General features: G+C 40.5%; 1 protein-coding gene across 22 annotated transcripts in view; it reads right to left on the minus strand.

Annotated features, from left to right (window-relative positions):
* Positions 1-272: 272 nt before the first annotated feature.
* Positions 273-12541, minus strand: part of FRMD3 (FERM domain containing 3) — a 396931-nt gene continuing 384662 nt past the window's right edge. For 21 of the 22 annotated variants that reach the window (XM_055578904.1, XM_055578895.1, XM_055578885.1 and 18 more), the window contains one exon: positions 2142-5852. In XM_055578904.1, the coding sequence (XP_055434879.1) occupies positions 5257-5852 (596 nt within the window). In that variant the 3' untranslated portion in view covers positions 2142-5256. Of the gene's footprint in view, positions 702-2141; positions 5853-12541 lie in introns of those variants that run through there. The other variant, XM_055578891.1, reaches the window with a different exon arrangement.

Consider the following 12541-nt stretch of genomic DNA (forward strand, 5'->3'; position numbering starts at 1 on the left):
CAGTAGCCCTTCTTGCCTGTTCACTTGATGCCAGCCCCTGTGTACCAGCTGTTGTGCTGTACTACTGTACTCTTCAAGGTACTGGACTGTTAGATTAAAAATGTCTGCTTATTTTTTTTAATGTATTATTTGTGTGAAAAGTATTATAAACCTCTAAAGTACAGTACTATATAGCTGATTGTGTTAGTTGGGTACCTAGGCTAACTTTGTGAACTTATGAACAAATTGGACTTACAAGTGGGCTCTTGGAATGTAGCCTGTCGGGGACATACTATCTTATGTCCCAAGTTTCCTCACCCAACTCGAAGGGCTGTCAGGGCCCATATCAGTGGCAGACACCCTCTGATGTTTGAGGTTCAGCCAGGAGCAGCCTCCTCTGCTCCTGCCTTGCTTGCAACACTGGAGGTGACAGAGACCCTGAACCACTTCCCAGCGCCCACCCCACTTCTCCATAGACAATATACACAAGGGCCAGAAGAGGATTAAAATCAGCTTTATTGAGGAATTGAAGAACACAGCTGGGATTTGAGGCCCAAGCGAGGTTTTTTCATCTTCTCTGAAGTGATGACAGCTGAGCCCACTGGGTGGGGCTAACCAAACTTACCCACCCCGCTGCAGACCGAGGCTGGAACGTGGAGAGCTGAGTCCTGGGGGGGGCTCACCACGGGCAGGTCCCGCTGGGTTTGTTTACTGCAGGTAGACTGGAAGCCCCAAAGCAGGTCCAAGAGAAACAGAGAGAGAGAGAAGAAGCAGGAGGACAAGTAAGCAGGGTCCTTCAGCACATTATCTCCACCCAGTAGAGAAAGGTGGTCCCAAGAGTCTCAAGTTCATCAACCACAACCATCCCGACTGAGGTCACCCCGGTGGAAGCTTCTCCCCAGTACTTTCCTTCCATGCTCTACTGTAGTTAGGAGATCTTTGCCTTGATTGGCCGAGCAAGGAATGTACAAATAAGGAAAAATGTTTCTCCCAGGAGGTAAGGGTGGCTTAGGAGCCTGGACTGCTCAGTGAACAAGTAGCCAGGGGCTATTTTGTATGAGCCTCCCAGTCGGCAGCCACGATGCAAACACAGGTGCTGGCTAGAGCTGGTGGATTCGGGACTGACTCCTGACATCTCACACCTGAACACTGACCACCAAATTCCTTTTCTTTCCTGTGCTCTGGTGCTCGGACCCCTGAGGACTGCTGAGGAAAGAACTGGGCAGACTTCCCCTGGATGGGTGAAATGGATGAAGGGGGTCAAACGGTACAAATTTCTAGTTATAAGATAAATAAGTCCTGGGAATGTAATGTACAACTTGGTAATTCTAGTTATGATTCTGTATTGTATACCTGCAAGTTACTAAGAGAGTCAGCAATCTTAAACGTTCCTATCACAAGGGAAAACAAATTAACTCTGTGAGGTGATGGACCGTGACTAAACTTATGGTGGTAATCAGTTTGCAATATATACACATATCAAATCATTACCTACCTAAAGTAATATACTGGTATATGTCATTTATATCTTGATAAAACTGAAAAGAAAAAACCCACTAGGCCACACAGCTAGGGTATAATTCAGCTGGACACCTATGGTGTTCCTGTTGTAAAGAGAGTCCCTTTGACTCCAGAGTAACTGACACCTTCTGATTTAACTGTCAGGTGTGAAATCATTAGCTTTGTGCCAGACCAAAGCAGGAGGGCCTTTTAGGCCACGCATGCAGGGAAGACAGGAGTAGAATAGGAAAATTCTTCCAGGGCCTGTGAACTGATAAGACGTTTAATGGCACGTCTTGCAGAGTCGAGTCTGACGTAGCTCTCTTTGGCACAGGAAGTAAGGACTTACTGCTAGCACTCTGAAGTCCTCCCACCTACCTGTCACAGAGAAAACCCCTTTTCTGTTTTTTTCCTGTGCTTTTCTATTTCTGTCTTGATGCCACTAACTATACTGTCTTCTATATTTGGATGCATTTCCAGTGCATTCAATATTTTGCCTTTTAGCATGGGTGACTTCTGCTAAGTGTTAATCCCATCCATTAGCCATTCTTTTCATAGTATCACCATTCAAGGGTGACCTCATTTCATGGCACCTTTCTGTAGTTTCCAACAGGCTATTTATACAACTTTACTTTGAATAAAACTGAATGATTGCAGAAACATTTTTTTCCCCAGAGTATTTTTATTAGGGATTCCTGCCACCATATTAACATATAAAACAATCTGGATGTTGACACAGAAATGCAAATTTCACTGTACAAAGATAAGGCTCCAACCATAGGTAATGTGGCCCCCAGATCTCTAGTTTTTCAGTGAAATCAATCATTTTGACTTCTTCCCAGAGTTGTCTTTATATTAGACAAACCACAAAATATGTTCCAGATACATAACATTTTACAATATGTTCCAAGCACAGACAGAAATACACAATACTTCACCTACATTTTTTTCATATCCAACTTGCATTAGCACTAAAGATTGTGTGTGTATATGTATTTGCCATATGTGTGTGTGTATAAAACCACAAATGTACACACACTAATTTTCATGGAAAATGGAAACCTTTGAGACTGTGGGTTTTATCCCCTATGTTATCAGAGAGGGAAAATGAATAATACCATGTCACAAATTCCTCAATTGGGGATAAATAAAAACATCTGTGTATGAAGGGCATATCAGTTGTGTGTATACAAACACACATATATACACACATTCATATATAAACACGTATATACCAATAATATGGAATATACATATACTCACACACTTGCTTTCAATTCTGTATCTTACTATATTATATACTACCTTTGGAAGCAGTCTTCCCCTCTTTGATTCAGGCAACTGGTGACTGTTTTCTAAGAAAAGCGAGTATTTCTAAAAGACTGATCTGTCCTGACAAAATGGCATTTCAGGATCCGAGTTTTACTTTTGGTAGCTGTTGTTTAATTCAGCAGACCTTATCCTGTCAGATCCTTCACTTAAAAATATTTCTATTCAACAGTGAAGTTTTTGCCTAAGAGATGTTAGCTGGAAATGTTAAAATTATATAGTCATTACTCCTTAGTATAAATCCACTTGGCTAGACTATGTGTGATGCTCATCCTGTCAGCATTTTTCAATGTTTTATGATGTATAATATATGAATTCTATAATTTTAAAATGTTATTTAATATTAATGTAAAAGGAGAAGGGCTGGATGATTTGTTATGGTTAGAACTTCAAAGAAAATGAGATTGAGCATGATTAGAAGAGGGAACTAATTTTCTGCAGACTATACTGGCACATCCTTATGTCAGAAGATATGACTTTAAGTCATAAACAAGGGGGAACCACTTCAATTTCAAAGGTGATCATTTGCAAACTTCCCAAATAACCTACAGAAAATATATTTCTATATTGGTATCAAATAATCTTTATTTAAAAGAAAAATCAGTCATTCAATGCACATGAGAAAGACCACCCTGTAAACTGAATAGCAAAGTATAGTATAGTTTGCTGAACTGAAGTCTTCATGAGCTGACTTTTAAAAATGTATTTACAAAATCAAATGTCTAATAAAGCACTCAGGGCTCCATGAATGAGTAGGACTGGAATGGCCGTTTTGGAAATTATACTAATGGTAGAGCTGAAGTTAGGAGAGATTATAGGTAGCCCATCCCATGAAAACATTCCATGTCTTCATTTACATTTTATGGAAAAATCACTATGCTCTGTGCCTTAAGCTCTGTACTGTACCCTCTTCTTTCACAGTATTGGTATGCACTCTGCATGCAAGGCGTCAGAGCCTTTCTTTCTGTCATGGATTCAGTGGTATGAAGGAAGGTACGAGAGCATTTGTCCCACTTACTATCTAGTTAGGGGGTCATTTCACTACTTCATCCAAGCTGAAATGGTATATTATCTAATGAGTCCCCTCCAGTTTCTTAATGAGAGTCCCAATTATGAATAAGATCCTAAGGAAACCAGGAAAGGGAAAGAGTATAATGACTACCACAGAGGAAGATCATAGGCATTTATCAAAAAGCCAAGATATTCTCACATTCTTTCTGACTCTCTTGCTCTCTTTCACACACATATAGAACTCTTTCTTTTAAAATTTCTTCCACAGAATCTCAATGAATGGCATGACGGATCAAAAAATGTGCCTTCAAGTTTCTCCACTTTTAGACATATTCATGTCCACTTGGACAGCGAGTTTACTGTTCTTTACATCATCCAGAACCTTGCATCACCATCACTTTCATAAAATCATTTGTCTACCGCCACTTGCCTATCAGTCTCATCAGAACTCGTTTTGCTACTTGCCATTTGTCCAATTCCCATTTGCTTCCACTCTTGGGTTAATGTACAATAATACACAATTAACTAGCATCTCCTTTAACTATTTTCCTTTAAAAATTTCACTTTCTTTTAAAAACATTCCATTGCCTCAGCCAACACATATGGACAGAATGCAAATGAAAGTAACAAGTCATCTTGTCCAAATATTTTGAAAAATGGACCACCCTGTGTCCTCTTGATGCTCGCAATTTCTACTTCCTCCAGTTCCATCATCCATTTCAGGAGCTTATTTTCTACAGTGTTTTTCTACCTATTTTTCTATCTCATATGCAGATAATAACAATTATGTGATTGTTCAGCCAAAAATATTTTAAAAAACAAACCAGTGCCAAGACATTAAAAATTCCTGACATACCCTTTGTGCATTAGTCTTACAATCTGTACACTTAAATAACTCCAGGAAGCTCCTTTTTTTTTTTTTTTTTTTGCTAAAAATTTACCAAAATATTTTGAACACATAAAAATATTTTTAAAAAAACAAAAGCAAAAGCCCAGCATAAATTTAGTTGTATAGGCATTGGTTAGAGGACATTGTTCTCACTAAGGATTATATTCAAAAAATTTTCCCTTGGGTTTTTACTAAAACTCTGATTCTGAACCTTATAGCTTGTAATGATGCTGTTAAAAAAAAAAAATCTAATTCAGCTCAATGTATTATAATAGATAAAGAGTATGTCTGTACTATAATAAAAAATAAACATATTTTTGGTTATTTAGAGGTCATCTTCCTGACCTATAACTAAAATAACTGTTTGATTTAAACTTACTTGCAGTGAATTATGGAAAGCTAACTTAAAGCTCTGAATAATCAGTTATGAGTAAGAACACCTATTGATGGTCCCATGACCATTCAGAACCAGGCATTTGCTGGAAAAAAAAAAAAAAAACCAAATCACTAGTATTGAATATAGCCCTTAGTCATATGAGAAATGAGCTTTATGAGCAACCCAACATGTAAAGTACGAGGTTGACTTTGCCAGCCACCCACTCCTTGAGAGGACAGTAGTATTCATAGTGAAACTGCTCAAACTCAGGCGTCTGGCGGATTTCACATAAGAAGGAGAGATCAATACCTGACTCCAAAAGGAGGAGGAGCAGGGGAAATACAAAGAGCAGCAGGCCCAGGCCCACCACAAGGAGCCGGGAAAAACTCTTGACCAGTGGGTTCACCCGAATAGTGCCACTCAGAATGTCATAGCTCCATGACAAAGCTTGGCGAGCCTCCTTCATCTCCTCCTCTTCTGCCATTAAAAAGGCATTTTCATCTGCTTCCAGTTCCTCGAATGAATCTGTGTCTTCTCCTTCCAACTCCAGCCTAGATGGACAGTCAAAGAGCATGTCAATCTCATCATCATCAACCGGGGTAGGGAGTAGACTGGCACTTGGGTTGTATGCCAGTTCAGAGATTGTCAAGGGTTCTTCTTTTATTTTATCTTCCTCTTCACTTGACGGCTCTTCATACTCGTGGGATTCCTTCACTGGTGAGCTGGATATCAAGGGAGCAGATATATCTTCTTTGGGCAATGGAACACCTGTAAAGAGACATATTTTTCTTAATTTTAAATTTCAGGTTTTCTTTTTCCACAAAGATCTGTAATGGAACAACCCAAACTAATTACTGAATGAGAGGGAATCCAGAAATTGTCCTGTAGAATCCTGACTTTTAACAAAGTCATTTTAGGAATAGATCCTATACTATAAATTCTCAAGGTCACCATGTTAAACCAAAAATAATCAAAATGCCTCAAATGGTTGGCAATATTTACAACATTTACATGTGAAATTATAGTCTGAAAAGCCTCCAATTTTGGTCACATTTGCAAGAACAAAATGACAAGAAATCACTATTATAATTTTGAGTATTGTCTTTTGTAAGTCAGAGAGTCTATTATCCAATAGCATCTTTTATTATGTTATGTATGTTTTTGGTCTTCATTTTAGGCACAATTTTGTGGTTTCTCATTTCATGTAATTGCAATCATATTTGTATGAACAAATTTACATCTTGCTCCTTTAGACATTTTCTATGTTGACATAAACTCCTACTGGTATTTATAATGGTTGCCAAATATTCTGTTTAGTTAATACAATAATAGTTGCCTAATATGATTAAGTTAATAGTTAACTATTAATAGTTAATATGAACCATTAATATTAATAGTTGCCCAATAATAATAGTTACAATCAAGATTGCCAGGAGAAATATCAATAACCTCAGATATGCAGATGATACCACCCTTATGGCAGAAAGTGAGAAACTATAAGAGCCTCTTGATGAAGGTTAAAGAGAGTGAAAAAGCTGGTTTATTTTTTTAATTTTTTTATTTTTTCCATAACTATTTTTTAATACATGAGCAAATGGCTAGATGGATGACATAGTCTTTCCTATCCTGTGATTCTTTTTTTTTTAATTTTATTTTATTTTTAAACTTTACATAATTGTATTAGTTTTGCCAAATATCAAAATGAATCCGCCACAGGTATACATGTGTTCCCCATCCTGAACCCTCCTCCCTCCCCGTACCATCCCTCTGGGTCGTCCAAAATGCAACATTCAGAAAACAAAGAGCATGGCATCCAGTCCCATCACTTCATGGCAAATAGATGGGGAAACAATGGAAACAGTGGCTGACTTTATTTTTTTGGGCTCCCAAATCACTGCAGATGGTGACTGCAGCCGTGAAATTAAAAGACGCTTGTTCTTGGAAGAAAAGCTATGACAAACCTAGACAGCATATTAAAAAGCAGAGATGTTACTTTGCCAACAAATGTCCATCAAGCCAAAGCTATGCTTTATCCAGTAGTCATGTATGGGTGTGAGAGCTGGGCCATAAAGAAAGTGCCGAAGAATTGATGCTTTTGAACTGTGGGGTTGGAGAAGACTCTTGAGAGTCCCTTGGTGTGCAAAGAGCTCAAACCAGTCCATCCTAAAGGAAATCAATCCTGAATATTCATTGGAAGGACTGATGCTGAAGCTGAAGCTCCAGTACTCTGGCTACCTGATGCAAAGAGCTGGCTTATTGGAAAAGACCCTGATGCTGGGAAAAATTGAAGGCAGGAGAAAAAGGGGACGATAGAGGATGAGATGGTTGGATGGCATTACCAACTCAATGGACATGAGTTTGAGCAAGCTCCAGGAGATGGTGAAAGACAGGGAAGCCTGGCGTGCTACAGCCCATGGGGTCGCAAAGAGTGGGACACAACTGAGTGACTGAAGGACAAAACATTTAGACTGCTTTGCAGTTGTGAAAAAAAAAATTCCGTGAGGTATCATTACATATACAGCCTCTTGTTTACATATCTCCCCTTTTGTTTCAGTTCATTTGATGGATGTCTGAAAGGAAAATTACTTGGTCTAAAGGAATGAATGTTATTTCTTAAAATTTAATGGGGGAGAGGTATGTCTCAAGCCTTCATTTTATAGATGGGAAATCCAGTTACCTACTATCAGGCCTAAGGCCAGCTCTCCTGATTTTGAGTATTGGGTTCTTAGTGGGGAAGGAAGAATCAAAGAAATGTTCCCAAGATGGATCTACAGTATAATACCAAGTTGGGAGCCAAGTCCACTAGGTAAGCCTGCTTTTGGGCTTCCCAGGTGGTGCAGTGGTAAAGAATCTGCTTGCCAATGCAGGAGATAACATGAGGTGCAGGTTCAGTCCTGGATTTGGACGATTCCCTGGAGGAGAAAATGGCAACACACTCCAATATTTTTGCCTGGAAAATTCCATGGACAGAGGAGCCTGGCAGGCAGGTTCCATGGGGTTAACAACTGAGCTGTTGATCACGGACATATGCAAGCCTGCTTTTAATGGGTACATTTCAGGATTTCCCTCTCTCCAAGATGTGCAGGAAATGATGTTACCAAGATGCCAACATGGGTTGTTCCTAACTTCACTCCAGCTCACAAGGACAGCAACTAACAGCCACTCATGAATGAGACACCAACAGAGAAAATCTTAAAACATGGAAGTGAGGCTGAAGTACCCTCCTGCACCAGAGACCAAGATACCCTGCATTCGAAGGGTAAGAGGAACAGTTATGTTGACCACATTGCCTCTTCCCGAAGCTGGCACAACATCAAACTGAGAGATCGCCTCGGTGGGAAAAGAGAGCTTGGGGTTACATCCAGCTACTTCCCCTGCATTGTGGGTCCCTTTACAGGAGCCCTTATTGTGGATTTCATCCCATAGTATCACTGGGGACTCAGTAGGGCTCAACCATTAGGAATCTATGAGGGAGAAGGGGGCGGGGAGGGACTTCCAACAGTCAGCACTCAGATCTTGGCTGACCAAATTCATACCTGCAGAGCCAAGTACTAGTCCCAACCAGTGGCTTTGCTCACCTGCAGAACCAAGTTGATGGTGCACCTGACCAGGGAACTCAGTAGGGTGCAGGACTGCCTGATTTCAGTCCTCAGAGGAGAGTTAGGAGAGCCCTGGAGTCTGGTCTATTCACATCCAGGGAGAAGAAATGAGTCATAGCTCCACCCACTGTGGATTCTAGATCCCAGCCCCTTCCAACGAGAGAGTCTGGGGAAATTTGGAAGTTACCTAAAATGGGCCCTCCCAGTCCAGCCCAGGGAGGAGCTGAGTTATTAGCTCCATCTGACAGGAAGGGCTGGTAAGAATACCTGGAAGCTGTATCACCCAGCAACAATGGAGCTGAGAAATAGGTAGGCAAAGCTCATTACTTTTAGAGCAAAGCAAGTAGCCCAGTTTGGCTGTAGAACTTAGGGCCTGGGTCAACTTGATTGATGATGACAGACAGCCTTAGTGGCCTTGGAGCTACTTCTACCACTATGCCTAAATTAGCTTAGTCAGGGAAATTAATTCATAGCCCCATTCATTGCTGAATATAGCCTTTAGTCCACCTGACGAGGGAGCCTTACCAGAGCACAAAAACCTGTGTAGCCCACCCAGCAGCCCTGCTTGCAACATTCCCCAAACAATGAGTCATATAGGCACTGGGTCCCATTCTGCTGCCCTACCAGGGTAAGGGAGTTAATCCATAGCCCATTTACTACTGAATTTAGTCCCTAGTCCTGACCAGAGAATCCAGACAACAACAGAACCAATAGTACCGCCTCAGGTGGGCATGCAACCAAGCCAGCAATTCTATCCAGCTGTTATCAGCCAGTGGCAACACCGCCCCCACCCCGCCCCCCTGCCATAGACACCCTCAGAGCTTTAACAGTTGCCTAGCTCCAGTGTTCTTGCCTGGAGAATCCCAGGGACGGCAGAGCCTGGTTGGCTGCCGTCTATGGGGTCGCACAGAGTCGGATGCAACTGAAGCGACTTAGCAGCAGCAGCAGCCCCATAATAGACGCTAATAGTAGGTCTCATTTGCCCAAGGATGTTACCAGAAGATACCAGAAACCCAAACTGAGCTGACTAATGAATCCAAAGTGAATCTGCAAAGTCTAGAAGAAGAGGTCACTTACTCAGATGCACATATACCAATGTAAGGAATCAAGGATCATGAAAAATCAGGTAAATATGACAACACTAAAGGAAACTAAAAAGGCACTAATAGCCCTAAAGAAATGGAGATCTGTGAACAAAGAATTCAGAATAATGCTCTTAAAGAAGTTTTGTGAATTACAAGAATACACAACACTTAAACAAAATTGGGAAAGCAATGAATAAACAAAATGAGAAGTTCAACAAAGAAATAGAAAACATTAAAAAAAAATCCTACAGCTGAAAAATAACTGAATTGAAATCAATAGAGATTTTCAAAAGAAGAATCAGTGACCCAGAAGATAGGCCATTTGAAATTATCCTATCAGAGAAGCAACTAGAAAAAAGAATGAAAGTGAAGCCAGCCTATAGGACTTATGGGACACAATGAAAAGAAACAGTATTCATATTACAGGAATTCCAGAAAGGGCAGAGGAAAAGGACAGAAAATATATTTAAAGCACGAATGGTTGAAGACTTCCCAAACATGGGAAGAGAAGGAGACCTCAAGATACAAGAGACCAAAGGGATCCTAAAAAGGTTGAACTGAAAAGTACTACAATGACACATATTACAATTAAATTGTCAAGAGTCAAAGAAAAAGAACTTTAAAACCAACAATAGAAAAACGATAATACAAGGGAGCTCCCAAAAGACGCAGATTTTTCAACAGAAACTTTTCAGGCCAGAAGAGAATGGGTTGACATATTCAAAATATTGAAAGAAAGAAACTGTGAACCAAAAATACTACTGGTGAAGCTGTTCTTCAGAAGCTTTCTCAAACAAAAATTGAGGGAATTCATCACCATTAGATATGCTTTACAAGAAATGCTAAAGGGAGTCTGTTGAGTGGAAGTAACAGGACACTATTACCATCATAAAAAAATAAGATGGCAGTGTAAAACTCACTGGTAATGGTAGACACATAGTCCAAGTTAGACTGTGTAATATGGTAATGCTGCTGCACAATTCACTTACAAATCTAGTTTACAAGTTAAAAAACAAATGTAAAAATAACCATAACTATAATAATCTTTTATTAGTTATACAATATAAAAATAAGCAAACTGTAATGTCAGTAAGCTAAAATGTGAGGAAGAGGAGAAGTAAAAGTGTGAAGCTTGGGAACTATATTGAAGTTGTTTTTAGCTTACACTAGAGTGTTACAATTGGAGAAGGAAATGGCAACCCACTCCAGTGTTCTTGCCAGGAGAATCCCAGGGACGGGGAAGCCTGGTGGGCTGCCGTCTATGGGGTTGCACAGAGTCGGACACGACTGAAGCGACTTAGCAGCAGCAGCAGCAGAGTGTTACAATTTTAAGATATTTTTATGTAAGCTTCACAGTAACGACACGGGGGAAAACCTGCAGTAATTACAAAGGGAACATGATAAAGAAGTCAAAGCATACTGATACCACAAAACATCAAAATAAGAATAAGACTGCAGGGTAAGAAATAAGGAACAATGAATTTACAAAACAGCCAGGCAATAAGTTAACAAAATGGCAATAGTAAGTCTCCCTTTTTCACAATAACTACTTTAAACATAAGTGGATTGCATTATCCAGCCAAAAGACATACAACGGCGAATTAAAAAACAAGACCCAATGATATACTGCTTACAAGAGACTCACTTTAGCCATAAAGACACATAGACTGAGAGACAAGAGATGGAAAAAGATATTTCAAGGAAATGGCAACCAAAAAAAGTAGGAGTAGCAATACTTATATCAGACAATGTAGACTGTAACCTAAAAATGGTAAGGACAGACCAAGAAGGTAATGATAAAGTAGTCAATACATGAAGAAGATACAATAGTAGTAAATATTTATGTGCCCACCACTGGTGCACCCAATTACATAAATCAAAACCTAACAAGAAACTGACCAACAAGATGGAAGAATAGAAGGACGGAGCTCACCTCTTCTTAACAAAAACACCCAAATCACAACTAACTTCTGAACAACCATGGACAAAACACAAAAAATGTTGGAGCATACCAAAAAATACACCCTACATCCAAAGACAAAGAGGCAATGAGACACTAGGAGGAGTGCAGTCACAGTATAATCAAATTCCATACCTGCCACATGGGTGGCCACAAACTGGAAAATAATCTGACTACAGAAATACTCCCACAGGAGTGAAAGTCCTGAGCCTCATGTCAAGTTTCCCAGCCCGGGGTTCCGGCAGCAGCAGGAGAATTCCTTTAGATAATCTGGATTTGAAGGCCATTGGGGATCCCAAAGGACTGGGGCAAACAAAAACTTCATTCTTGGAGGGCTTACAGAAGTCCCGTGTACACCAGGACCCAGGGTAAATAGCAGAGACCTCATAAGAGACTGGGCCAGACTCAACTACTAGTATTAGAGGGTCTCCTGCAGAGGTGGGGAGTGCCTGTGGCTCACCGTGGGGACAAAGATAGTGGCACGTCTGGGGAGTACTTGTTGGTTGTGAGCCCTCCTCAGTTCAGTTCAGTCACTCAGTCGTGTCCAGCTCTTTGCGACCCCATGAATCACAGCATGCCAGGCCTCCCTGTCCATCACCAACTCCCGGAGTTCACTCAGACTCACGTCCATCAAGTCAGAGATGCCATCCAGCCACCTCATCCTCTGTCGTCCCCTTCTCCTCCTGCCCCCAATCCCTCCCAGCATCACGGTCTTTTCCAATGAGTCAGCTCTTCGCATGAGGTGGCCAAAGTATTGGAGTTTCGGCTTCAGCATCAGTCCTTCCAATGAACACCCAGGACTGATCTCCTTTA

Source organism: Bubalus kerabau, chromosome 4 (assembly GCF_029407905.1).
Source record: "Bubalus kerabau isolate K-KA32 ecotype Philippines breed swamp buffalo chromosome 4, PCC_UOA_SB_1v2, whole genome shotgun sequence".
In the NCBI taxonomy this organism is placed as follows: domain Eukaryota; kingdom Metazoa; phylum Chordata; class Mammalia; order Artiodactyla; family Bovidae; genus Bubalus; species Bubalus kerabau.